General features: G+C 33.8%; 1 protein-coding gene and 1 long non-coding RNA gene across 6 annotated transcripts in view; both read left to right on the top strand.

Annotated features, from left to right (window-relative positions):
* The window catches only part of TXNDC16 (thioredoxin domain containing 16), a 76,021-nt gene extending 55,192 nt beyond the window's left edge, over positions 1-20,829 (top strand). For 2 of the 5 annotated variants that reach the window (XM_019725698.3, XM_019725700.3), the window contains exons 16-21: positions 313-449; positions 5,426-5,510; positions 7,162-7,300; positions 12,268-12,428; positions 14,389-14,579; positions 18,946-20,829. In XM_019725698.3, the coding sequence (XP_019581257.3) occupies positions 313-449; positions 5,426-5,510; positions 7,162-7,300; positions 12,268-12,428; positions 14,389-14,579; positions 18,946-19,211 (979 nt within the window). In that variant the 3' untranslated portion in view covers positions 19,212-20,829. Of the gene's footprint in view, positions 1-312; positions 450-5,425; positions 5,511-7,161; positions 7,301-12,267; positions 12,429-14,388; positions 14,580-14,630; positions 14,750-18,945 lie in introns of all 5 variants that reach the window. The other 3 variants (XR_016020882.1, XM_019725701.3, XM_074327473.2) reach the window with 3 other exon arrangements.
* A 717-nt stretch (positions 20,830-21,546) lies between these two features.
* On the top strand, positions 21,547-22,222 carry LOC148758686 (uncharacterized). Its single transcript, XR_016020881.1, has 2 exons — positions 21,547-21,738; positions 21,888-22,222. It is a non-coding gene; the product is annotated as an uncharacterized LOC148758686 (long non-coding RNA).
* The last annotated feature ends 3,568 nt before the right edge of the window (positions 22,223-25,790 follow it).

Here is a 25,790-nt window from a genome sequence, read left to right as displayed (position 1 = left end):
GCTTCCCCCTAACGTTTTTAAACTTTTGGGTCTCTAAAACTTTTAATTATAGATGTTGTTGACACACTTTGAGAATAATAGAATTGAGATCACAAGATAAGCATTGATGAGGAGAGCTTACTCACATTCCATCACTTTTGGGGAGATAGAATAGGTGTGATTTTTTGTTTTGTTTTGTTTAGAATAGTCTGCCTTTATTTTGTCAGATGTTTATCCTGAGAAATATTTGCTAAGTTCAGTATGTTTTATTTTTTTACAAGTTGAAAAATACCTTTAAAAATTAATTTTGAATATAGTTGTATATTCATCTAGCAGCAGGATTTCCTGTCCAGTGAATATAACATCTGTTCAAGAAGCAGAAGAATATTTAAGTGGGGAATTATATAAAGACCTCATCTCCTATTCTAGTGTGTCGGTACTGGGACTTTTTAGTCCAACCATGACAACAGGTAAGCAGAATTGAACTTTTAAATTATGCAATACATAGGTAAAAACTTGCTAGTTGTTTTTTTTTTTTTTTGAAAGAATTACTGTCTTTTTAAATTACACAGAATTCAAATGATAGAGGATTTTGAAAATACAGAGAAATTTGAAGAAAAAATAATCTATAATTATTTAGAGTTGTTAAATTTTGATGTAATTCCTTCCCTCTTTTTCTGTGTACCCATGTATTACATATTTACTCGTATATGTATTTTAACGTACTTGGGTTAGTACTGTGTATCTAGGTTAGTTTCTTGCTGTTTTTGTTTAGCTTTGCCTGGGTGCATTTTGTTCCATGTGAGTAGTAATATTCTTCAGAAATACTATGGCTGTATAATATTTGATAGGATGAGTATACTGTAATTTATTTAACTATTTACCAACAATATTTATTGTTTTCTTTTTGTCTTTTTGCTCTCTGTAATGAAGATTTTTATTATGAATCTTTGTGTCGATTTTAGACTAATGGATATAGATTCCCAGTACGGGAATAACTTTGTCTTCTATAAAATATTTGCTATATGTGTTATTCTTTTTTATTCAAATGGGGTTTTAGTACTTCTCTAATGAATTACTATGAGATTTTTATATATTATGGATATTAAGTTTTTGTCATTTCATTGTAATTCTTTTCCCCAAGTTTGTTGTTTGCGTTTTAGCTGTGTTTAACAATAATTTTATATGTAGCAGTTTAAAATTTGTTTTCAAATTTATTGATTTTGAGATTTCTTTCCTTGCTTTTAGCTGTAGAAAATTTCTTGATCATTATAAATTAATATTCACCTGTATTCTTGATTTATTTGTATTTTATTATTCTAATTTATATTGTCTTTTTTGCTTTGAATATTTTTCCTTTTTAAAAAATTGTGATAAAATACACATAACAGAGTTTACCATCTTAACCATTTTTATGTGTGTAGGTAATTAGTGCTAAGTATTTACATTGTTGTGCAGCTAACTTCCAGAACTTTTTTATCTTGCAAAACAGAAACTAGGGAAACTGCATTTTTCCCTAGCCCCTGGCAACTACTATTCTACTTTCTGTCTATAAATTTGACTACTCAAGATACCTCATATAAATAGAATCATACAGTATTTATCTTTTTCTGACTGGCTTACATCATGTAGCGTAATGTCCTCAAGGTTCATCAGTGTTGTAGTATGTGTCAGTATTTCCTTCCTTTTAAAGGCCGAATAATATTCCATTGTATACATACAACCCATTTTATTTATCCGTTCATCTGTTGATGGACACTTGGGTTGTTTCTACCTCTTCGCTATTACGAATAATGCTACTGTGAACATTGATGTACAAATATTTCTTCAGGACCCTGCTTTCAATTCTTTTGGATATATACCCAGAAGTGGAATTGCTGGGTCATCTGGTAATTCTATTTTTAATTTTTTCAGGAACCACCATACTGTTTTCCATAGCAGCCGCAACCATTTTACATTCCAACCAACAGTATCCATGTTCTCACCAACACTTATTATTTTTTGGTTTTTTGATAGTAGCCATCCTAATGGGTGTGAGGTGATGAGTCATTGTGGTTTTGATATGCATTTTCCTAACTGTGTGATGATTAGTGATGTTGAGCATCTTTTTATGTGCTTGTTGGTCATTTGTATATCTGTTTTGGAGAAATATCTATTCAGGTCCTATGCCCAGTTTTTAATCAGGTTGTTGTTTTTGAGTTGCAGGAGTTCTTTATATATCCTGGATATTAACCCCTTATAATATATATGATTTGCAAATATTTTCTCCCATTCACAATCACTCTGTTGATTGTGTCCTTTGATTTTTCTTTTTCAAAAGTCTTCAACTATTTAGTTATCATCATGCATGGTGTGATGTTAGGGGCCAGCTTTATTTTTGTCTAAATAGTTAACAATTGTCCTTTTTTTTTTTTGGTTCCACCATCCCTTTTTGGGATCCACCATTATCATATTAAATGCACATCTATGTGTGTATGAGGTCGGACAATTAAGTTTGCAAACTCATCCTAGAAAAAGTGCTACATACCATGTTTCCCTGAAAATAAGGCCTATCAGCTCTAATGCGTCTTTTGGAGCAAAAATTAATGTAAGACCTGGTATTATAGTATAGTATAGTATAGTATAGTATAGTATAGTATAGTATAGTATAGTATATTATACTTGGTCTTATAGTAAAATAAGAGCGGGTCTTATATTAATTTTTGCTCCAAAAGACGCATTAGAGCTGATGGTCTGGCTAGGTCTTATTTTCGGGGAAACACGGTAAGAGACCAATAGAAGGAACAGTGTACTTGATTATATTTCTACACAAATGATAAAATTTACATGTAGTTATATCTCAAAAAAGTCAAAAGTGTAATGTTAAATTATATATGAGTAGTTCTGGTGTGCGAGAATGATGTAATCTTGACATGATACTTTTTAATGTTCCTAGCCATTTCAATCAGGTATTAATTCCTCTTATTTTTCGTTGTTGTTATTTTTTTGTCGACATTCATATGATAGTTGCTGGACTTTCAGATCTATTGAATGAGAAAATGTAGAACAATAAAAATAGAAATGAATTATGAATTCGTTAACATTTTTATGTACATTTGTATTTTACTCATAAAAGCTAACTACTAACATTAACTGAGCTCTAATTTGTATCAGATATTGATTTGTTGTTTATAGAGATGCTAATGGTTTGAAGAGTAATATAATGTGAATTCTATGAGGGCTGCAATTTTTCTTTTGTCCACTGGTGTATCTGCCAGGTCCCTCTACTGGAAAGTTACTATTTTTTCTTTTGTAATTAATAAATATCTTATGGGGTTATCATTTTAAAACTCTGTACATGTCCCGTTTCTCATTATCCTTTTACACTTCAGTTTTAAAATTAATTGCCTGAAAAAGTTATTACTATGTTGGTTGCCAAGTAGAAAATTTCTAATTCCATTACACTTTCTATATTTATTAGCTGTAAGAGCTTTCCCTTCTTATTTGTTTATCAGTGTGAAAGCCTGAGTTCTTATTTTATTCAGTAGGTTATTGCCAGTTACTATCATTAGTTTGCTCAAATTTGGTCAGTGGGAGTCCCTTCAATATGGCTTCTATGTCTTTTGACATGTCTCCACAATTCTTTGAATATGTCCTCTTGGCACAAGATGTTCCCAGCCCCATTCCTAGAATCAGCTGTTTCTCCAAGGAGTCCAGATTCCTTTTAGTGGGACATTGAATTTAGAAACCAAGATCTATGGGTTTAGAAGTGCTTTTGGTTACTGGAGTATTATTATTTCTCAACCCTTGCTGACAGAGTTAAAAAATAGGTGTAGTGTGTGTGTGCGCGCATGCATATGTGTGTAAATATAACTTTAGTAAAATGTGATAGTGGAAAAAAGCAATATTGCTAAATTAATGTATTCATTTTATGCAATTAAAATGTTTTTTGTTAAATAAGTAAATATTGTAGGTCACCATGAATATTACATCCCAAATATATTTATAGTGGTTACAATTTTTTATTTAGATAACTGATTATGTCTTTATATTTGCGGTTGCCCTATATTCTGACATATACGCAGTTTTCACCAAGGAAGAGAATATGCTTGATTTTGAACAGTCAGAGGAAAATTTATACTTTGATTTAGTGGAAATGGTTATGCATCTGAGATCTACAATCTTAAATGCTCCTATCCCACAAGTAACAGGATTTATGAACAAGTGGATTCATGAAGAGACTCTCAAGAAACATTCATGAGTAGAGAGGCTCTGTATGCTGAAATTATATGGAAATAATAGTGTAACTTTCCAGTGTTACTTTTCAAAAAAGAAAAGAAGTTGAAACAGATTCCATTATGTGATTGTTTTAGATAATGATCATCAGTTATCGACCAGAATTTAGTCCTCTTTTCTGTTGGAAATGAAAGTATAGGCACTCAGTCCTTTCTAGTTGCTTAGTTTTCTTTTGAATCTTTTCTACTTTGGTGCATCACAGGCTAAAGACAATAGTTTCATAGGTTACTAGTCTTGATGTTCACATCCTGAATATGGTGCTGTATGCTAAGGTGCAGATCTTTTGGGTTCAGCATGCTCAAACTGCTAGGTGCTTTATGATTCAAACCTTCCATCATTGTTTTTGTATTTGAACTACTATGAACCTTTTGTGCAGCAAGCTGAGCCATCATTTGGCCTTCACTTGGCGAGAATACATCATTTATACAAGTCCACCCTGCTCTTTTCTCATTAACTTACAACTGTTTAATTCAGACTTGCTTTTTGGTTATATGATCATCATTAACATGATCCAGAATGTGCTATTATTTATGAAAATGTATTCAGAAATTTATAGAAGTAATAGTTTTAATTTCAAATATCTGTATCCTACCAAATGAGAAAAGACGGATACACAAGTTAAGCAAAGTTCAAAAGTAACAAAAACACATTACAGAAAATACAGGAAGTAAAAAAAGACACAAATCTCTTGCAGTTGCAGAACCTTAACACAGACAGTTAGAGGACTAGAATTCCTAGTCTTCTATTTCTGTCTATGCATATAGGTACTTTTAGATGTGATTATAATGTGGATATCATTCCACATACCTGCTTCTTTTTCTAGGCTACATATAGGACAGTTGTCTCCATTTACCTTGCCTTAAGGTAAGGAAGCAAATATTTATTCAGTAACTGTATGACTAACGTGCTATAAATCTTATAAATTACATTTAGAATACGTTTGTTTAGGGAACCATAGTTGCAGTATATCAGTTTATATTTCTGTAGTAATCAAATGTCACTAAAAGAACACAGATTTATTGTAGACCCAGTAAGTTATATAAGGTCTGCACTTAAATATTTATCTTTATAATTAATTAATAACAAAGCACTATCATTAATAAATCTGTTCATTGAATAGCACACATAATTTTAAAGATTTCATATTTTTGTCTTGTCTATGTATTGATAGCCAAAGAAGATTTCACTGAAGCAGGAAAGTACCTAAAAGGATGTGTTATCACTGGAATTTATTCTGAAGAAGATGTTTCGATATTGTAAGTTTATTGGTCTTCTAATTTTAGGAAGGAAGAAGTTTGCAAAATAATATATTGGTTATCTTTACACAGTTGATGAAAATGATAGGGTAGCAATATAACTAAATTTTAAATTTCCTTCTAGGAAAATCTGCGAAGTACCACTTGGTTATTTAGAATTTTTAGATATTGTTTTACTTTAATCTAGAGCCCCCATATTACTTCATCTTCCTATAGAAATTTACCTCTTTGTATTCTGTTACCTGCAATTCTTATTCTTTGGAGTTGTCATATGTTGGGGGGGAATTTTACTTCTTGAGTGTCAGGGTTTTGATTTGCCACCAAGATATATATAAAAATCAAAGTTTTCCCATTTTTCCAGATTTCTCCCAGAGTTTTTGTTGATGCAACTACACCTGATAGTTCTACCTAATTTTAAGTTACTGCTAACATACACTTAATCAGTGCATTTTTAGCCATTTAAGTTGCTTTATTTGTAGAATTTGGGGTTCCTGTGAACTACCAAATATTTTATGAAGGACTGAACTGAATGAAGGACTGAACTGAAAATTTGGGACATTATGATTAATACTCACTGCATTCTACATTAATGGCTCATTTTTAGGTGCAAGTGGAGTCAAGTTCATTAGTTTGTCTTTCTTACCTTTTGACTATAATATTCCTAATTGTAATTTCTGAGCTCAAATCTTTCAGCCTGAACACTGGTGACATATGCTTTTGATGATCAAATTCCTGTTCTATCCATGAAATCAATAATTTTTTAAAAAGTAGAATACCGAACTCCAGATTTTTAGGAAATATGAGACCCATTTACCTGACACATGGAGAGTCACCCACTCTCTTCTCTGCTGTCACTGTTCATGTAACTATGGCCCAAACAGCTAGACCAGGGTGTGTTTTGTTTATAACCAATTGGTCAACTAAGCAGGTCCTGCAGCTAATCGGAAGATTGGTCTCTCTATTAATGCTTATAATACTATATAATGTCTACACTTTGTTCTAGCATGAATTAAATTTTTATATGCTATAAATGTGACTACTTCGCTGGCAGTTTCACACAGAGTTAGTGATCTTCTTTTAGGTTTAGTTAGCACAAATAGTGGTGGGAGGGAGCAGAGTTGGGCTCTGTTTTAGTGGAAAGAGCAGACTTTGTATCTGGAGTACCTCAGTTTGAATTCTTTCTCTTCCATTTATCATTCTGAGTCCTGGTTTCCTCATCTGTGAAAAAGGGGTGATAGTGGCTACTTTATAAAGCTATTCTGAGGGCTAAATGAAAACTTAACTGAAAGCAACCTATGTAGTCTCTGCAAATAGTAGACTTCTTATAAGTGCCGATCTTGCTCAGCAGTATGGTGAGCAGTTCAGAAAGACAGAGAACCATTCAGTATGTTTCTAATCTTATTTAGACAAGTTCTTGATAAGTAAAATGTCTAGAAAAATAAATATGGCTAGATTATTATCTGTTGCTTTCTTTTAACCTAGGTTGTCAAGGCTCCAGAAGATAAATTTGTCTGTAAATTGAGTTCATTTTTTTCTTGGTTATAGGGCTTCCCATTTGCTGCCTCCCACTGTGACTTCTTGGCCTCATTGTTCATGTTTTTGATGACTTGCTATATATTGGTTGAAAATTTAATACTATATTTCTCCATAGGTCAAATAAATACACTGCAACTCTTCCAGCCCTGCTGTTAGCCAGACACAAAGAAGACAAAGTAGAGAGCCTTCCATTAGCAAACACCCATGCGCAAGACATAGTTCAAATAATAACAAATTCATTACTGGAAACATTTGTGAGTATATTTTACAATAAGGATATTATTTGAAATAAGAATATCTATATCAGTTAAAGGTCGTTTATTTTAATAGGTGATTGATCTTCCAGCTTTTGTTGGCATAGGGCATGATGTTTGAGAGCTGAGGAATCATTGGGTTGCTCTGTTTTATTGTTCACGCATTGTGCAGACAGCTTCTCTAATCCACTGCCAAAAGTTTACATGTCTTTGGATTATTTTTATTACTGAGACTAGTGTGGCTGATGGCCAGTTGAAGGTCTTAATCTAGGTTGAAAGTCAGCGTAAAACACATGGCTTCCAGAGAGTCAGACTGCTCGGCTTTAAAACCTTGTGTGATTCCTCACTGGACTTAGGGTAACTTCTCTGTGGTCCGTTTCCACTTGTGTAAAATGTAGGTGATAGTGGCACCTGCTGCAGAGAGTTATTGTAAGGACTGAGTGAATTATGTGTACAGTGCTTGTGTTCAGAGTTTGGCTCTGGAAACATTCAACAAACGTTAGCTGCTATTTTATTATTTATACAGTTTTAGAACAAAATACTGACTTATCAAATGTCTTTTTCAGTGCTTACTTTGTATAACAGTGGATTCAGGGCACACAGGATGTAATCTGCCTTTCTTGATTTCAGTTGCTTTGCATTTATATTAAACATAACTAGATTATTATAAATGTATGCTTTTTTACATTTATAAAGTGACGTAAGGAGCACTGTTATCAGCTATAAATACTAAACAAATATCCTCATTTTTATGTTGTCATGATGATCTAAATCACATTACATTTTAGTCTCAAATAAATGACTGTATCTTAATTAAGTCTTTTGTACCTTGGTTCTGTTCCCTCACCACCACCCCCACCAATTAAAGTCACAGGTTATAATTAATGAAATCATTAGTATTTTCAGGATGTAGTTTTCTAAATTATTTACGAAAGTAACAGTTTTGTCTTTAACAACATTTTATTAAATGACTGTTTGGCATATACATAATGTAATATTTTTGGAATTATTATAAGCCTTTAGCTATTTTTTTTCCAGATAACACAGAAAATTATGAAGAAGAAAATTAGAATCAACCATAACCTCTTTAATCAAGTTTAAATTTGGGGGTATATTTTCCCAAACTTTAAAAAAGTCTGTGTGTGTATATATGTATTTGTCTTTCTATATGAAGAGATATTTTCATCAAGAAATGATAGGCATATTGATTTTTTCATATCTGCATAATATTCTGTTGTACTAAAAAACACTATTTAATCAGATTTCTGTTGATAAATATTTAAGTTGTCTTTAGTTCGTTTTGTTTTACTCAGGAACCACCCTTGTTGATAATCTTCAGGTGTTTCCATGATTATATACCTGTGATAAATTCATAGAATTTGAATTGCTATTCCAAAGGGTAGGCATATTTTTAAGGCTTCTGATACTTATTCCTGTTTTGCCTGACAGAAGATTTGTATTATTTTACTCTTTTTTGCCTAAAAATTGGTATGTCATTTTTTTTCTTTAAGATTATATTCTTTAAGGCTGAGAAACTTTGGGCAAACTTAACTTTCAAAATCTGTTTATAGTTTAGACAAACATGGTGAGCATTGTGTCAGTGTTCCAGTTAACAATGTTTTGGTTTCAGTATTCAACTAAATACTGAACAGTTATAATAAACATTATTTTGCTTTTAGTTCATGACCTTTCTGTAAATTCTAAAACCCTCAAGTGGTTATTAAATTTCTTAAAGCTGCTCTGTGTCAAAGGTTTAAGTGTAGAGCACGTAGTGACAGCAGTAGCCATCTAGTAGCAAACTCATCTCCTGGCCTGCACTTAGGTTCCTTCATCCCGGCAGGAAAGAGGAGTGGATGACCAGATGGTAAACGTTTTTTATATGGCTTCAGATTTTTGTTTTAATGAACCTGATGACAAATTAATTCAGGTAAATAATACCCAAATCTGAAATAATGATAATTCACTACATAAGCAATGGTATATCCAAGGCTGTCATACTTTGAACTATTTATTAGGAAATATGCTTAGTAATTGTCTCAGATACATTGAGTTCGTTTTTTTATGCTTTTATTATGAATAAGAGTACCAGATCCTACACTAGTATAGCCTCTTATACACTCAAGTAGCCAAAGGTCACCTTCCAGTTACCACATTTGGTAACATTTTCTGTATCTCCTTAGCTTCTCAGTAGCAATCAAAACTGTTAACTATGCCATTCCTTCTTAAAAATCTCTTTTCCTCTGGTTTTTGCAGCTTGGTCCCTTCCAGATACTCCTTCAACCCTCAGACACTCTAGAGTTACACCCTCAAACCTTTTTTTTTTTTGCATGTTCTTTCTTTGGGAAATTTTATCCATACCTATGAATTCTACCATCATTATATACCAGCTGATGATTCCTAAATCTGAGTTTCTGATCTTAACTTTCCTTCTGAACTCACAGAACTCTGTCTTTCCTTCCTGATAGACAGAAACTATAGGAAGGAAGAGCAGAGCCCATCTCTGGTCTGTCATTCCACAAATTCATATTCCAGTTGGTTATCCTTCTAACATAGGCCTTACCATGTTAGTCATTGGATACAAAAATCTCAGTATTCCCAGGAACAAGAAAATCTGTGAAGTCATTTTTCCATCTGGTTTGACAGTTACATTTGCCTCTTCATGCCTAAGTCTGACATATTTCACTTTCACCGTTCCCCAGATATTATACATGCCTTTCCACCTCTCTGCCTATCCTCATGGTGTTCCGTATATCTGGAATCCCTGCTCTAGCACACATCTCAGTCTGTCAAGATCTTATTCCTTATCCAAGGTCCAGATCAAATATCACTTCTTAAAATCATTCATGAGCTCCCCAACCTTGTTTTTAGCTTAATTTTGAGCCACTAGGTTTCCTTATTGTCATACATTAACATTTTTATTGGTTCATAGCAGTTTGTATACCTGTCTCCTCCACTAAAGTATGAACTCTTTGAAAGCAGGGTAAATATCTTGATTCTTTTTGATTCAATACCCAGCATAACATCTTGAACTTTGTAGTTCTCAATAAATGTTTGAATTGAGCCGTGGTAAGGAGATGTACTGGCTTGATAAGATCTGTCAGTTTTAGGAAGGGCATATAACTCACGTAGAAGATTAAAGATGATACTTAACAAAAGAAGACAACATAGGGGAATTTGCAGAAGGAGTCTAAGATTTAACTCATGAAAGAGGGAGGTGTGAGATTTGGAAAGAATGTGAAGAAAATAAGAATTGGCAGAGTAAAGTGGCTTTGAAAACTAAATAGGGAAAAGTAGGTGGCAGATTTTTTTTTTTTTAAAGATTTTTTTTTTTTTTTTAATTGGGGAAGGGGTACAGGACTTTATTGGGAACAGCGTGTCTTCCAGGACTTTTTTCCAAGTCAAGTTGTTGTCCTTTCAATCTTAGTTGTGGAGGGTGCCGTTCAGCTTCAAGTTGTTGTCCTTTCAGTCTTAGTTGTGGAGGGCGCAGCTCAGCTCCAGGTCCAGTTGCCGTTTTCTAGTTGCAGGGGGCATAGCCCACCATCCTTTGCGGAGTCGAGGAATCGAATTGGTAACCTTGTGGTTGAGAGGATGCGCTCCAACCAACTGAGCCATCCGGGAGCTCAGTGGCAGCTCAGCTCAAGGTGCCGTGTTCAATCTTAGTTGCAGGGGGCGCTGCCCACCATCCCTTGCAGAACTCGAGGAATTGAACTGGCAACCTTGTGGTTGAGAGCCCATGCTCCAACCAACTGAGCCATCGGGGAAGCAGCTCAGCTCAAGATGCCGTGTTCAATTTTAGTTGCAGGGGGCAGAGTCCACCATCCCTTGCGGGACTCGAGGAATTGAACTGGCAACCTTGTGGTTGAGAGCCCACTGGCCCATGTGGGAATCGAACCGGCAGCCTTCGGAGTTAGAGCATGGAGCTCTAACTGCCTGAAACACCGGACCGGCCCAGATGGCAGATTTTGATATTTGAGGATATTGAACCAGTACTGTATTCAGAGGTGGTTGGCACCATGAAAAAAATAAAATTGTTAATTGGGATTTCTAGTGTGACCCATTGAAATGTGAAGCAATGAATGGGTGCCTAGGTGCTAGTTTCAACTCTTCCTCCTATTATCTTTGTGACTCTAGCAAGTCAGCTTCTCTTCATTGGTTTCCTCATCTGTCAGCTGGAGATTATTTATCTAATAGAGGATGATTTACTCTAGCTCATGGTTATATCCAAAGATGAAATAATAGATAGGGAACTAAAAATGAAAAATGGTAGAAGGCTTTAATATTTTAAGTCATAGCTTTTTTAATCCTAAATATATTAACATTGATGCTCTTTCCAATTCTTGTTAATAACACATTGTCTTTTACAAATATGTAAAAGTGGTTACTCTCTTTTAATAAAGAATAGAAGTGTAATTAGATTTCTTATTTTTAAATTTTAAACCCCAAGGAAGCAAGAGACTTTATTAGTTTTTGCACATTTTTTGATTATTTTAATTATGCTAAAAATCCATAATACTGAAACAAAGATTTTATTTTTATTTTAAGTAGTCATAGATGTTAAAAGATTATATCTTTAAAGCTCAGCTTATATATATTTTTTCAAAAATTTTATGTTAGACAAAAAATGTATCAAGAATTTTGTTTGTCATGTGTATGATGGCTAATCTGGTCCAGATTTTAGCATAAGAGATTATTAGAAGTGTTACAGCCTTGTAAAATAGGGAGCACCTTTAAGTTAATTTATTTTCAAATTCTATTAGCAGTTTTATTTTGAAAATAACTAATTCATTATTAAGATAAATTGGGCTTAAAAAAACTCTTGAGATTTATAGTTATTAGTATAGCAATCTCACTTAAATAAAAATTTACATTTACAAACTAAAATTGCATGAGGGACTTGAAGATTATTTTCTATTTTATGGATCATCATTCCCCATATTGTTGGGTTTTTTGTTTTTGTTTTTCCACAGCCAGAAATCACTGTAGAAAATCTTCCCACTTATTTAAGGCTTCAGAAACCATTACTTGTTTTATTCAGTGATGGCAGCATAAACCCTCAGTATAAAAAAGCAATGTTGACACTGATAAAAGAGAAACACTTGGATTCACTTACCCCTTGCTGGTTAAATCTGTAAGTATATGTTTATCTTTATAATGTAAAAGGTAAAGAAAGTATAATTATTACATTTTGATTAGGAAATGATACTAACTCTACCTTTGGAGTTAATATTTTGGGACTAATGTATATAACATTAGGATATTTTTAGTAACTAAATTCCCTCAGGTGGTCTAAAATGATCTTGTTTTGATTGAATTCTGTTCTACAATATTTTTTCTGTATGGTATATTTTTCAGCTTCATTGACTTATAATTGACAAATAATTGTAAGATATTTAAAGTATACATTGTGAAAGGATTCCATCTAGTTAATTAACACTTCTATCACCTCACCTGTTTACACAATCATATATATATATAATACAATGGGATAAACACACACACACACACACACACGCACACACACACACACACACACCTATACACCTACACACCTTTATCCATTCATAATGCTGCAATGAATATGGGAGTGCAGATCTCTCTTTAATATCCTGTTATAATGTTTCTTGGATGTATACCCAGAAGTGGGATTGCTGGATCACATTGTAGCTCTTTTTTTAATTTTTTGAGGAACCTTTATACTGTTTTCCATAGTGGCTGCACCAATTTACATTCCTACCAGCAGTGCACAAGGGTTCTCTTTTTTAATTCGTGCTTGCCAATACTTCTTATCTTTTATCGTTTTGATGATAGCCATCTAACAGGTTTGAGGTGATAGCTCATCATCGTTTTGATTTGCACTTCCCTGATTATTAGTGGTGTATTGAGCATCTTTTCATGTACCTTTTGGCCATTTGTATGTCTGCCAAAATGTTTATTTAGTTCTTCTGCCCATTATTAAATTGGGTTGTTTGTTTTTTTTTGAGTTGTATGAGTTCTTCAGTTATTTTGGATTTTAACCCTTTATCAGATATGCTTTGCAAATATTTTTTTCCGTTCTGAAGGTTGACTTTTCATTTTGTTGCAGTTCCACTTGTTTATTTTTGCTTTTGTTGCCTTTGCTTTTGGTGTCATATGTAAATATTTTAAAGTAATTATTTTTCTGATTTTAAAAAACATTCCTGATTGAGGTCCATTGAGAAAATTTTTGCAAACAGGAAAATAAATATTGTGATATTTTGACATTTTTCTTCAGTTTCTTTTATTACACGTCTGTATTTTTGAAATGTAGCCTTAAAATGTTACACAAAGTTTTCAGTGCATTCACCAACAGTACTTCCTGGTATGTTTTCTAGATGTATGGATTGTGTTAAGTAACATAGTTCACATATATACACACTACCCATTCTTTAAATTCATCAGATGAAAGACATTTTAATTCATTTGAAACATTACCAGAAAGGGGCAGTGTACATTTTTGCTGTGAAGAGTTCATTAACAGTATAATCTGCTTGACATAGAAATTTTTCAGGTAATTATCTTTTTAGGGTTCTCAGAGTAAAATAGTATTTTCTGTAAGGGGGAATGTGCTGTATTAGGAAAACTAGATACGTTAAACTTATAATTTCCTTGTATGAACATAAGTTTTAAAATATTTTCACCGATAAATTAATCTCTTTTTCCTGAGCAAAGACAATTTTATTTGGGAAAGAAGTATTTATTATAAGTATCTTAATTTATACTTTGTAACCATTTTATTTTTGAATTGATATGTGATCAGATACTTGGCTAAACTTTGGAAGGAGCCTATCATGTTAAGCTAAAATGGTCAAGCCTGTTTTTCATTAAAGCTCTCATTGGCTGCCATTTTTTCTCCCAGGAGAAGCACAGTGCCCCATGTTAAAAGAAACCTTTCAAGACTGATTACTAATAACATACTTGTAGACCTCATGGTTTTTAGGACATCTTTTCATAAAATACACTAAACTGGCATGGTACTGTATTTGAAGATTAATGTTCTACAAACTATTATTTTCATTATTTTGTTATAGAAAGAAATATTAATTAACATGTTCAATTGCTCCCTTTCATAGAAAGACTACTCCTGTGGGGAGAGGAGTCTTGCAGATGTATTTTGATGTTCTACCTCCCCTTCCTCTCCTTGTTGTGGTGAATCTGCATTCAGGTGGCCAAGTGTTTGCATTTCCTTCAGACCAGACTGTAACTGAACAAAACCTTTTATTGTGGCTCAAAAAAGTAGAAGCAGGTCTAGAAAGTCCTATCAGTAAGTTTTCTGTTTTGTTTACTGCACACAGTTCTGTATTTTGTTTCATAGGTTTTCAAACTTGAATTATAGCTAATGAATGCTAGAATGAGTTGAATTGTAATAGTTATAAGTATCTGAAATGTTAACATGCTGATAGCATTGACCGTGGGACAGCCTCCTCCTATGTGGTAGGTATTACTACTCATAGAAAATACGTATCATTGTATTAAATTTAATAATAGCTAGCATTTATTGAATGCTTACTGGATATCTAGTACAATGCTAAATGATTCACATGCATTTTCTTATTTAATTGTCACAAGAATCATATGAAAACTAGATACATTAAGCTTATTTTATACTTTTTGAAGAGTTACCTATAGGAGAGTTAAGTAACTAGTTACAAGTCATATAAATAACCAGTAAATGAGGAAACTTGGATTCCCACCTGGATCTTTTTTACTCCAGAGCCAAAATTTTGAACCACAAGAAAATAGATCTTGGCTTAGAATTTATGATGTTGGCTGATGACATGCCATAGTTTCTACTTTGCTAAAACATATGTGAATTTATACTTGTGGTATAGATGCATATGTTAAATTATTACAAATATAGCAACAATAGGCCTGTGGCTGTAATTTAATTAACATTTAATAACCTAGATCATTAGTATATTGAGGAAATAGTGTGAAATTTCATGTAATGAAAAGTCTCCTAAGGTGCTATCCAAAGATTTCGTTATTCAATATCAGATAAACTATATTATAATAACATTTTGACACTGTTCCATGATAGAATCCTGAAATAAGGGATGTATGTGTGTATGTGAATATATATGTTTATATTTGCACATACAGTTCTGGTGTACAAACTCCAATTCAGTGTTAAATTGTCTTTCAGCCAGCGTGCATAGTGTGAATTTAATCATTGTGTATATTTGTTTATGTTTAATCAGATACTTGAATTTATTTTAAGTGTCATTGTAGCACACCTGTTCTTCCCAGGTGGTCTGCTTCATTTCTGTTAAGTTAGGCAGTTTAACTAAATGATGTTTAAGTAGCCTGTAGATGGTATTTTTATATTGAAATATAATTCACATACCATAAAATTCACCCTTTTAAAGCATACAATTTAGTGGTTTTTAGTATATTCACAAGACCGTGCAACCAATACTACTATTGAATTCTATAATAATTTCATCACCCCAAAAAAGAAACCCCATCCCCATTAGCAGTCATGCCCCATTCTCCTCTCCTTCCACCCCCTGGAAACTACTAATTTACTTTGTCTTTACGAATTTGCCTAATCTGGACATTTCTTATAAATGCAATCATTTACCATAGGTTTCAAAGGATCATCCATGTTATAGCATGAAAGCAGTAATACATTCCTTTTTATGAATGAATCATATTCCATTGCATGGATAGACCACATTTTGTTTCTCTGTTCACTAATTAATGGGCATTTGGGTTGTCTCCACTTTTTGGCTGTTAGGAATAACGCTGCTCTGAACATTGATGCCCCTGTTTTATAGCTGTCAAATACACAGGTGTGTTACGCCAGTACCACACTGTCCTCAATGCTGCAGCTTTGTAGTAGGTTTTAAATTTGGAAATTTGATTCCTCCAACTTTGTTCTTCATTTCCACGATTATTTTGGCTATTCTGGGTAGTTTTAGATGATACTTTTAAGTCTTAATTTTCTGAGATAATTTTAGTTGAATTAAATTGACTATTTTAAGTCATAATCTGGAAAGAGTCCTTTCTGTCGTTATCACTTATCACTGACTTCTTCACTCTAGCCACATGGCATAGGGTTTTTTCAGTTGTAGCTCTTTAACTCTAAAGATAGCCTGTGTTCACTACTCCATTTGTGTTGCTATTTTATAGAATCAAATGCATGTTGTCATTTTGCAGCTGCTGTGACACAGGGGCCCCTTGGACTGAGTAAGTCAAATAAGATTATATGCAGGTAGGGCCAGAGTACCTCTCAAATGGAACTGCTTTTAAAAGTGGTAATGTTCAAAGACACACAAATCTGAGCTTATGACCCAGCCTTCTTGATTACTAACTGTGTGGCTCTAGCATGTCTTTGTTTCCTCCTCTGCAACCGTAAAATGAGATTAGTTAAGGTCCCACTCTGACTACGTCCATATTTATTTTAAAAATAGAATAAAATAATGTATGCAAAAGTACTTTGTAAAGTGTAAAATCTGAAGTATTATCGTGATTCATGTAAAGATTCTTTCCTGCAAGGAGCATCCTTGGGGGCTTTGATTCCTGAACTCAAACCATTGCCAGGAGGAAAGAATCAGAATTACTCTTCTGAGTTTCCTGAGAGACTGGTATATCTTCCATGAAATTTTGCATGAAATCCTTTGCCATCTCATTCTTTGAGGGGTTTTCATTATTTCTTTGTGTCACTGCTCCTGTTCTTAAGTTATTCCTGCAGCCTCTGCAGCAGGGAAGAAGCAAACTGAGCAGTATTTGTCTGTATTGGATCCTGTTTTATGTGTTGGCAGGACCTGCTCTCACCCTTCTTTGGGAGATGGATCTGAGATGGGGGTCTGGCAGCTACTCTTGGAATAGCCTGAATCTGTAACATGGTGCCACAGGTGTCTGCCTCACCTTGCTTGCTGCACATCTTCATTTCTGTGAAATTGTGACCACTGGCTATTTTTATTTGAGATTTACACTTAACTTTGGTCAAGTTCCCTGACCTATTCAGACCTTATTTTTCTCATCTATAAAATTGGGATAATAATTTTACTTACAACGTGGAGTTGTAAGGATTAAATGGATAGTAAAGGCTCAATAAATGTTAACTATTATTATCACTACTAATTCGATAATAATGTATTTATTACCCATGTATGATTTGGGTACAGTTTTATTTGTAATTGAAAACAGTAAGGTTTTTGTAGTGTTCCCTTAGCAAATAATTAGCAGAATTGTGATGTCCAGTTTTAAGCATTTTGTGATCATCTCAGACCACTAGGCTGCAGTGTCTACTTTTAAAAATACTGCTAAATATGTGCTATGGTTTAAATTAAACTTTTCTTTAAAATATTTTAATAAAGATACATCTGCATATTGCAAACTACAAATAGTTTTTCTTATCTCCTACCTATTCATTATGTTCAAGAAAATATTTTATCTACTTGTCACTTTTGAATCTACTAACCTGGAAATAGTCATTTGAAACATCAATTACAGTGGTAGCCTAAATTTAATACCCTGCTGATGTTCCAGGTACTAGGATTTTGTGTAATTGACTCTGATTGAAGAAATTATGTATCAATGAGTGTAGATATACTGTATATGTATTTATGCAGATTTTTGTGCTTTAATCTGCTTAGGAAATTAGAATTTATATGAATTTCATAAGCTTTTAAATATATTTATTTGATTTATGAGAGATGCTTAAGTTTGTATTTTATGAGCATTTATGTTTTCATGTAAGTTCATTTTTTCATATAACATTCTTTCACTAGAATTTATTTTTAAAATGTTTACTTTGTAAATTTCCATATGTAGTTTTATTTCTCAAAATAGTATTTTAAATGGACAACTAAATTCTAAAATTATTTTGTAAGATCTGTCTACTAAATGGAGAAAAGTTAATTTATCTCATATGTTACCATATATATTACCATGATTTCAAGCCTAAATCAGTTTTCCTTTTCTAATGACCAATGTTTTAAAATAATGTTGATTTACTACCAGGAAACCCATCTAAGAAATTGTTCAATGCCTGTCTGTTTATAGTACAGTTGATTCCATAGCAATTTTTAATTATTCCTGTCATGGTTATTTTTATAAAATGGACTTATTTTCATAAAAGTGTGTGCAAAGGATGTTAATCAAAAGCCTCAAAACCAAAAGTGCTTTAAAATGTAAGGAAATACTTGTCTAAATAATAAAATATGAAATAAATACGTATGTGCCAAAAATTTTTTTGGAATGATTCAGTGCCACATCTTTGGGATCAAGACAGGGCTAGGGAAGGAAAGAAGCAGGACACTTTGTCATTTTAACCTGTACCTGTGTGGTCATCTCATAAACATATTGCTATTTTCTAAAACCTCAACAAGGGTTAACTGGCAGGGAGATTATGGATGTTTTGCTTTCTTCCTATTAATACTAGCCTTTATTTAGAATATAATAGCTTGCAAATATAATACAAAAAAATGAAAATGGCTAGTAATGAGAAATGTATCAAGTTTCTTAGACAATGTAGTAAAAAAAAATCTAGTTTTGCTTAGATAAGTAAAACTGATAGTCTTCTACAAATATATTTTTCAAAATAAAACATTTTCTAGTATATGTATATGATGATTTTATAGTCTGTTCATCTTTAACCCTTGATTACACCTTTTTTCTAGCAATTTTACCTGCTCAGGAATGGAAACCTCCTCTTCCCGCTTATAATTTTCTACATATGATGGATGCTGCAGCATCTCAACATTCCAGTAGGAAAAGTCCTGAGTGTGTGAAAGAAACTGATGTTCAGGAGAATGATAAAGAACAGCATGAAGATAAATCAGCAATCAAAAAAGAACCAACTGAAACATTGAGAATAAAGCACTGGAATAGAAGTAATGTATTTAAAGCAGAAAAATCATTTAGGCATGATAATAAAGAATTATGATGCTCAAAAGTAAGCTGATTTCACGGGACTGGGGAAAGCTTTCCAAAGTCTTTTTGGCTCATTTGATAGACTTAAGAATTTATTTTATTAAAAATAATACTAAATCATTTCTAGACCGGTGCTGTTCCACATAATGTGAGTCATATATATAATTTAGAATTATCAAGTAGCCACATTAAAGGTGAAAACGAGCAGGTGAAATTAATTTTAATAATATATTTCACTGAGTAAGTATACCCCAGATAGTTCAGTTAACAGAAAAATGAGATAGTTTACGTTCTTTTTTTTCATATCACGTCTTCAAAATCCAGGGCAGAGAACATATCTCACTTTGGAGCAGCCACATTTCAGGTGCTCAGTAGCAGCAGGTGCTCAGTAACTACTACTGTATTGGACACCTCAGCTTTAGACAAAAACTGGCATAATTAATTCAGTTCTGGCCTGATATATTTTGAACTAAAATATAAATGTAATTCTAGTTTAATCATAGTTGACTCCACAGTGGAATCATACACCTGACAGTTGTATTTGTTTTATTGTAGTGATGATATTAAAACCAGTGCTTCTTAACCAGGGAGCAGTGTTGCCTCCTAGGGGACTTTTGGCAATGTCAAGAGACATTTTTGATTAGGGATGCTGCTGGCATCTAGTGGATAGAAGGCAGGGATACTGCTTAAACATCCTATGATACATTGGACAGCCTCCCACAACAAAGCATTATCCTGCCCAAAGTCCATAGTGCCCAGGTTAAGTAACCCTGTGTTAAACTAACCCATGGCAGCACGGGCTCGCTGAATTTTCTGGTTCTGCTCAGTCTGAAAAAAATCTTGGATGTTAAAGATAAATATTAGGTGGTCTTATTCTCATTATTATAAGCTGGACACAATCTTATTTTTTTCTTATAAATTCTCTTTATAATTTTAAAAAGTAATGCAATAACCCTAAAAGGACTTAGAAATGTATCTGTAATATGTATTACATAGATCACTACATATCACAATATAACATATATTGCATTATGTATATTGTATATTCTGTATATATAGAGGTATATTATATAATAGAATATATGATGATTCTCATATATAATATATAATTCTCATATATATAAATAAATGTATATGAGAATCTTAAAATCTTCTCTTATTTATACATAGTATATTGCTAAATTTCAATCTGAACAGCAATTAAACATTCTGACATTTTCCTCACGAAAAGAGAAGCTCCTTCATCTGAACCATGTGTGAAATCTACCTTATAAGCTTTGGACAAATCAGTTGGTCTTCCTAGGCCAGTGGGTCTCATTTGCATAACGAGAGGGCAGGATTAGCCAAAAAATTAATTTTTTATTCCTACAGAATTTACTTGTCAGACTGATCTGTTTGTAACAGTTGTCTGTCTCATTTTTGCTCTGTGTAGTTTTTGAGACATTTGTTGAGAACATCCAACTTGGTGTTCCACTATATTTCTCCTTATAATTTCTATTTGGTATATGTTGTTCTTGAAATTTCCCTACATATGGTTTGCCTAGTATAAATGACTTTCATGACTGGAATTTAAAAAATCATAAACCGCTAAATTTCAATAAATTTGTGACATGGGTCATTTGCTACTCTCAGCACCCCCTCCTCGATTTTTTTCCTATAGCATGTGTATTATTTCAGTTCATTATCATTTGTTTTTATTTCTAACATTAGAGATAATGCGAGTGAACTCTAAATATAGTTTGTAATAATAAAACATTGTCAGCCTAACCATTAAAAATTGCTGATTAACTACAAGCACATAGAAACATGAAATTGATTAGTCATTGTACCATGCAGTTATTATTAACACATGTTCGTTTAACAATTTTGAAAGTATATGGATTTCATGTACCTCAAAAGTTTTCTTTTTCCTTGGTCATGCCCTCTATTGAACCACTTACCCTGTATCAGTTGTGTTTCTTTGGTTGTAAGCAATACAGATTCAACCCTGCTTAACTTAAACAAAATGAGAATACAGTTGTCCCTTGGTATCCCCCTCCCTGCGGTACCAAACTCTGAGGATGTTCAAGTCCCTAATATAAAATGGCATAGTATTTGCATATAACCTGTATTTGCACATAGGCTACAGTGGGGGACACGTATGCCTACACGTCACTTCATTCATGTGGATTCAGCATAGTGCTTGGCATGAGGCAAATTTCATTTTGCTTTTTGGATTTTTTTTTTTTTTTTTTTTTTTTTTTTTTTTTTTTTTTTTTTTTTTTTTTTTTTTTTTTATCCACAGTTGGTTGAATCTGTGGATGTAAAACCTGTGGATATGGAGGGTCGACTGTATTGGGTGATTCACACAACTGGAAGAAAAATTAAGCCATGCTTTGAAAAGACAGGAACCAAGGATGTTCTGGGACTAACAGCTTAATGATGAATCATTTCCAAATGTTTTTCTATCTTTCATGCTTAGGATTCCTGGGACAGTTGATTACGGGAAGAGTAAGCACTTTAATTGGCAGCCCTAACCAGACTTTCACAATGTAGAAGAGGTAAACCAACCCTCACAAAAGAATCTAGATTCCATTTACCAGAAAAAGTGAGAGTGAATGTGGAGGGGAGGAAAAGATGTGATTATGGAGAGGTTGTCCTCACAACACCACTTAACTGTTCTTCTGTCTATCCTTTGTATCCTTTTCAGGTCTTTCTGTCATATCTTCCTGTCCATTTTTAAGAGCTTCAAAAGCCCTCTCTCTACCCCAAGTGGTTGTAGTTTTCCTGTGTGTCCCCCTGATTCTCAAAAGACTTTTTGGCTAGTGCATATATACATTTTGCATTATCATCGCTCGTGAATCAGATTCTTTCACCCTCTCCTGCCTCACCTATACTGGAAGGTAAGCATCCTGGTCCATAGCTCCTAGCCCTTGTAATGAAATATTCCATGAGTTGTTTTTCCAAAATTCCTGGAGTTCATTGTTCAAACTTATGCTTCATTTAAAAACTAATTAAACGTGTATACTCTGAACAATAAGAGTTCACAGATCAGTAAGTGCCTATCTTTGGTAATAGAAAGTAATCAAACAGGTATACCTTGAGAGCTGTGTGCTTCCACTTAATATGTAGAAACCTGCAAGAGAATGTTACTCCCATCCTAATAATAAGGGAAAAAAATCTTAACTTTTTTTATACTCATCAAAGAAGGCAACCAAAGGAACTGAATTCCAGAGCGACAAGCCCTTTCAAGACGAAACGGTATACACGAACTGTCTCACTTTTGGCAGTAGGAGAGAGCAAACCTTCCTTCTTGGAAGGCCCAAGCAAAGATCCACTGCCTCTGGGGCAGGGGTAAATGTAAATCTCTCTTTCCCTAGGGATCAGCAGGAAACCTCTTGGGCTGGGGATCCTGCACCAATCCCAAGCAAGATCTCCTATTACTGGGAGAAGTGCAGGGACATCTCTCCTGTTCAACAATTGTGAGAAATAGCCATGTTTAGCTGCCATGGGGGTGGAGGTAGAAATTCTGAGAAGGCACCACGCTAGGGCTGAAGTGCACAGGTCCTACCTAAGCCTGAGAATGCGCCAGGAGAATCAAGAACTTCTACCTCCACCCATCATCAACTCAGTATCCAATTACAAGCAACAGAAGTTTACCACTTTGGGAAGCACAAGATTATGGAATGACACAGTTAAGCAGGACTTGCTGAAAGCTGAGAGTGGAGCCAGAAAACAAACCGTCTGGCTTCCAGATCCAGCTCTAAGCATGAGGTAATAGCATGCAATCCCTGGAGGAACATGCAGACTGTGGTGAACCAAAGGTAAAGATAACAAAATCCAAACCCATTTTGACTATATTTACTCAGTCCCCCACACTAATAACCAGGTGTAAATATTATCTTTATTATTCTCCAGAAGATGTGGTATTCAGTCTGAAATTCTAAGACTAAAAAAGAAAAAAATAACAAAACAATCCATTGTCAAGAGATGAAACAAATGACAGAACGAAACTCGGAGATCACCCAGATATTTGAACTATAAGACAGAAACTTTAAAATAACTAGTGTGTTAAAGGATTTAGTGGAAAAGGTGGGCAACATACATGAATAGTTGGAGAATTTTGCCTGTGATTGATAACATGTCATTACAAATGAAGAATGCCTTTGGTGGGCTCATCAATACACTTGGCACAGCAGAGGAAAGAATCTGAACTTGATAAGTCAATGGAAATTATCCAAAAAAATACAAAGAAAAAAAATATAAGGCAATTCAAAAGCTGTGGAATAATACCAGTTTAACATACAAGTACACGTAATTGGAATTCCAGAAGAGAAAACAGCAAAGTACTTGAAGAGATAATGGCTGAAGAATTTTAAAAAATTGAAGACAATAAATCACATCTAAGATGCACAGAGAAGCCCAAATATGATTAAAAAAAAAGAAAAAAGTCCACCCAGATATATCATAGCCAAATTACTAAAAACCAAAGATAAAGAGAATATATTGAAGATAGCCAGAGCAAAGAAAGACATTCCCATTCTCTTGCTTGCTTTCTCACTTTTTTTACAACCCTTTTAAAAAATACAAAAGCCATTCTTACCTCTGGGGTCATACAAAAAGAGGCCATGGGCTGGATTTGGCATGTTGGCCATAATTTACCAACTTTTTGTCTAAGGCAAAAACTGGAACTATGTACTGTGAGATTCATACAAATTTAAAGGTAAAATCTATGACAATAACCAATGTCAATAACAGCACAAAGAATGGGAGGGAGGAAATGGAAGTATACTGTAGTAAGGGTCTCACTTTGTGAAGTGGTATAACACTATTTAGAGGTAATTGCAATAAGTTAAAGATGTACATAAGCCTTTAGCAAGCACTAAAAGTAAAGAAGATAACTAGTCAATAGTGGAGGTAAAATGGAATAAAAGAATAATCAAAAAGTAGGTAAGACAAAGACAATACTGGCACAAATAGGAAGCACCTAACAAAATGGTAGACTTAAATCCACCCATATCACTACATATATCAGTGTAAATGGTCTATACACCCCACTTAAAAGCAGAGGTTGTAGATTAGATTTTAAAACTAAGAGTTATTCTATATACTGTACAAAAACAAATCCCAAATCTTTAAACATGAAAATATAGATAGGTTAAAAATAAAAGAATTGGGCCGGCCCAGTGGCTCAGGTGGTTGGAGCTCCATGCCCCTAACTCCCAAGGCTGCCAGTTTGATTCCCACATGGGCCAGTGGGCTCTCAACCACAAGGTTGCCGGTTCAGCTCCTCGAGTCTCGCAAGGAATGGGGGACTCCGCCCCCTGCAACTAAGATTGAACACGGCACCTTGAGCTGAGCTGCCTCCCGAATGGCTCAGTTGGTTGGAGCGTGGGCTCTCAACCACAAGGTTGCCAGTTCGATTCCTTGACTCCCGCAAAGGATGGTGGGCTGTGCCCCCTGCAACTAGAAAACGGCAACTGGACCTGGAGCTGAGCTGCGCCCTCCACAACTAAGACTGAAAGGACAACTTGGAGCTGAATGGCACCCTCCATGATTAGGATTGAAAGGACAACAACTTGAGTTGGAAAGAAAAGGCCTGGAAGTACACACTGTTCCCCAATAAAGTCCTGTTCCCCTTCCCCGATAAAATCTTAATAAATAAATAAATAAAAGAATGAGAAGAAATCTTGCAAACACCAAAAGATAAAGTAATAGCTATATTAACATCAGACAAATAGACTTCAGAACAAGAACTATTAGCAGGGATAAAGAGGGTTATTACATAAAGAAGTCAATTCATCAAGAGGATGTTAACAAGTCTAAGTATACATGTTTCTAAAAAGATCTTTAAAAGACCTACAAGGAGAAATAGACAAATCTATTAAATAGTTGGAAACAACATTCTGTCAGTAATTGATATAACAAGTAAACAAAATCTATACATCTCAGTAATTGATATAACAAACAAAATCTATACAGATATAAGAGGCTTGAACAACAATCAACTTTACCTAATTGACATTTGTAGGACATTCCATTCAACAACAAAAGAATATACATTATTTTTCAAGTGTACATAGAACATTCACTAAAGTAGATTATATTCTGGGCCATACAATAAATCTAAACTAATTGAAGAGATTGAAATCATAGAAAATTTTCTCTGGCCACAACAGAATTAAACTGGAAATCAATTAATAGATAACCTGGAAATTTTCCAAATTTTTGGAAATTAACATACTTATAAATAATCTTGTGTCGAAGAAAAAGTCATAAGAGAATCAGCAAAGTTTGAATGAATGAAAGAAAATAACTGAATGAAAATAAAACCCAACACATCAAGATGTGTGACACAGCTAAAACGGCTATATATAGCACTAAATACTTAGATTAGAAAACAAAGATATGAATAAAGTATTATCTTTGGAATCTATAAGAAGAGGAGCAATTTAGGCCCCAAATAAGAAAGGAAATAATAAAGGTAAAAGCATAAAGCAATGAAATTGAAAACAGAAAAATAGAGAACAATTAATGAAATCCAAGCTGATTTTTATGAGATGTTCTATAAAAATGATAAGCCTGTAGCCAGAGTAGTCAAGAAAAAGACAGA

The sequence above is a fragment of the Rhinolophus sinicus genome, chromosome 3 (genome assembly GCF_057876585.1).
Source record: "Rhinolophus sinicus isolate RSI-liver-muscle chromosome 3, RSI-T2T, whole genome shotgun sequence".
In the NCBI taxonomy this organism is placed as follows: domain Eukaryota; kingdom Metazoa; phylum Chordata; class Mammalia; order Chiroptera; family Rhinolophidae; genus Rhinolophus; species Rhinolophus sinicus.
The sequence above is the reverse complement of the archived record's forward strand: the minus strand, read 5'-3'. Positions and strand labels throughout refer to the sequence as shown.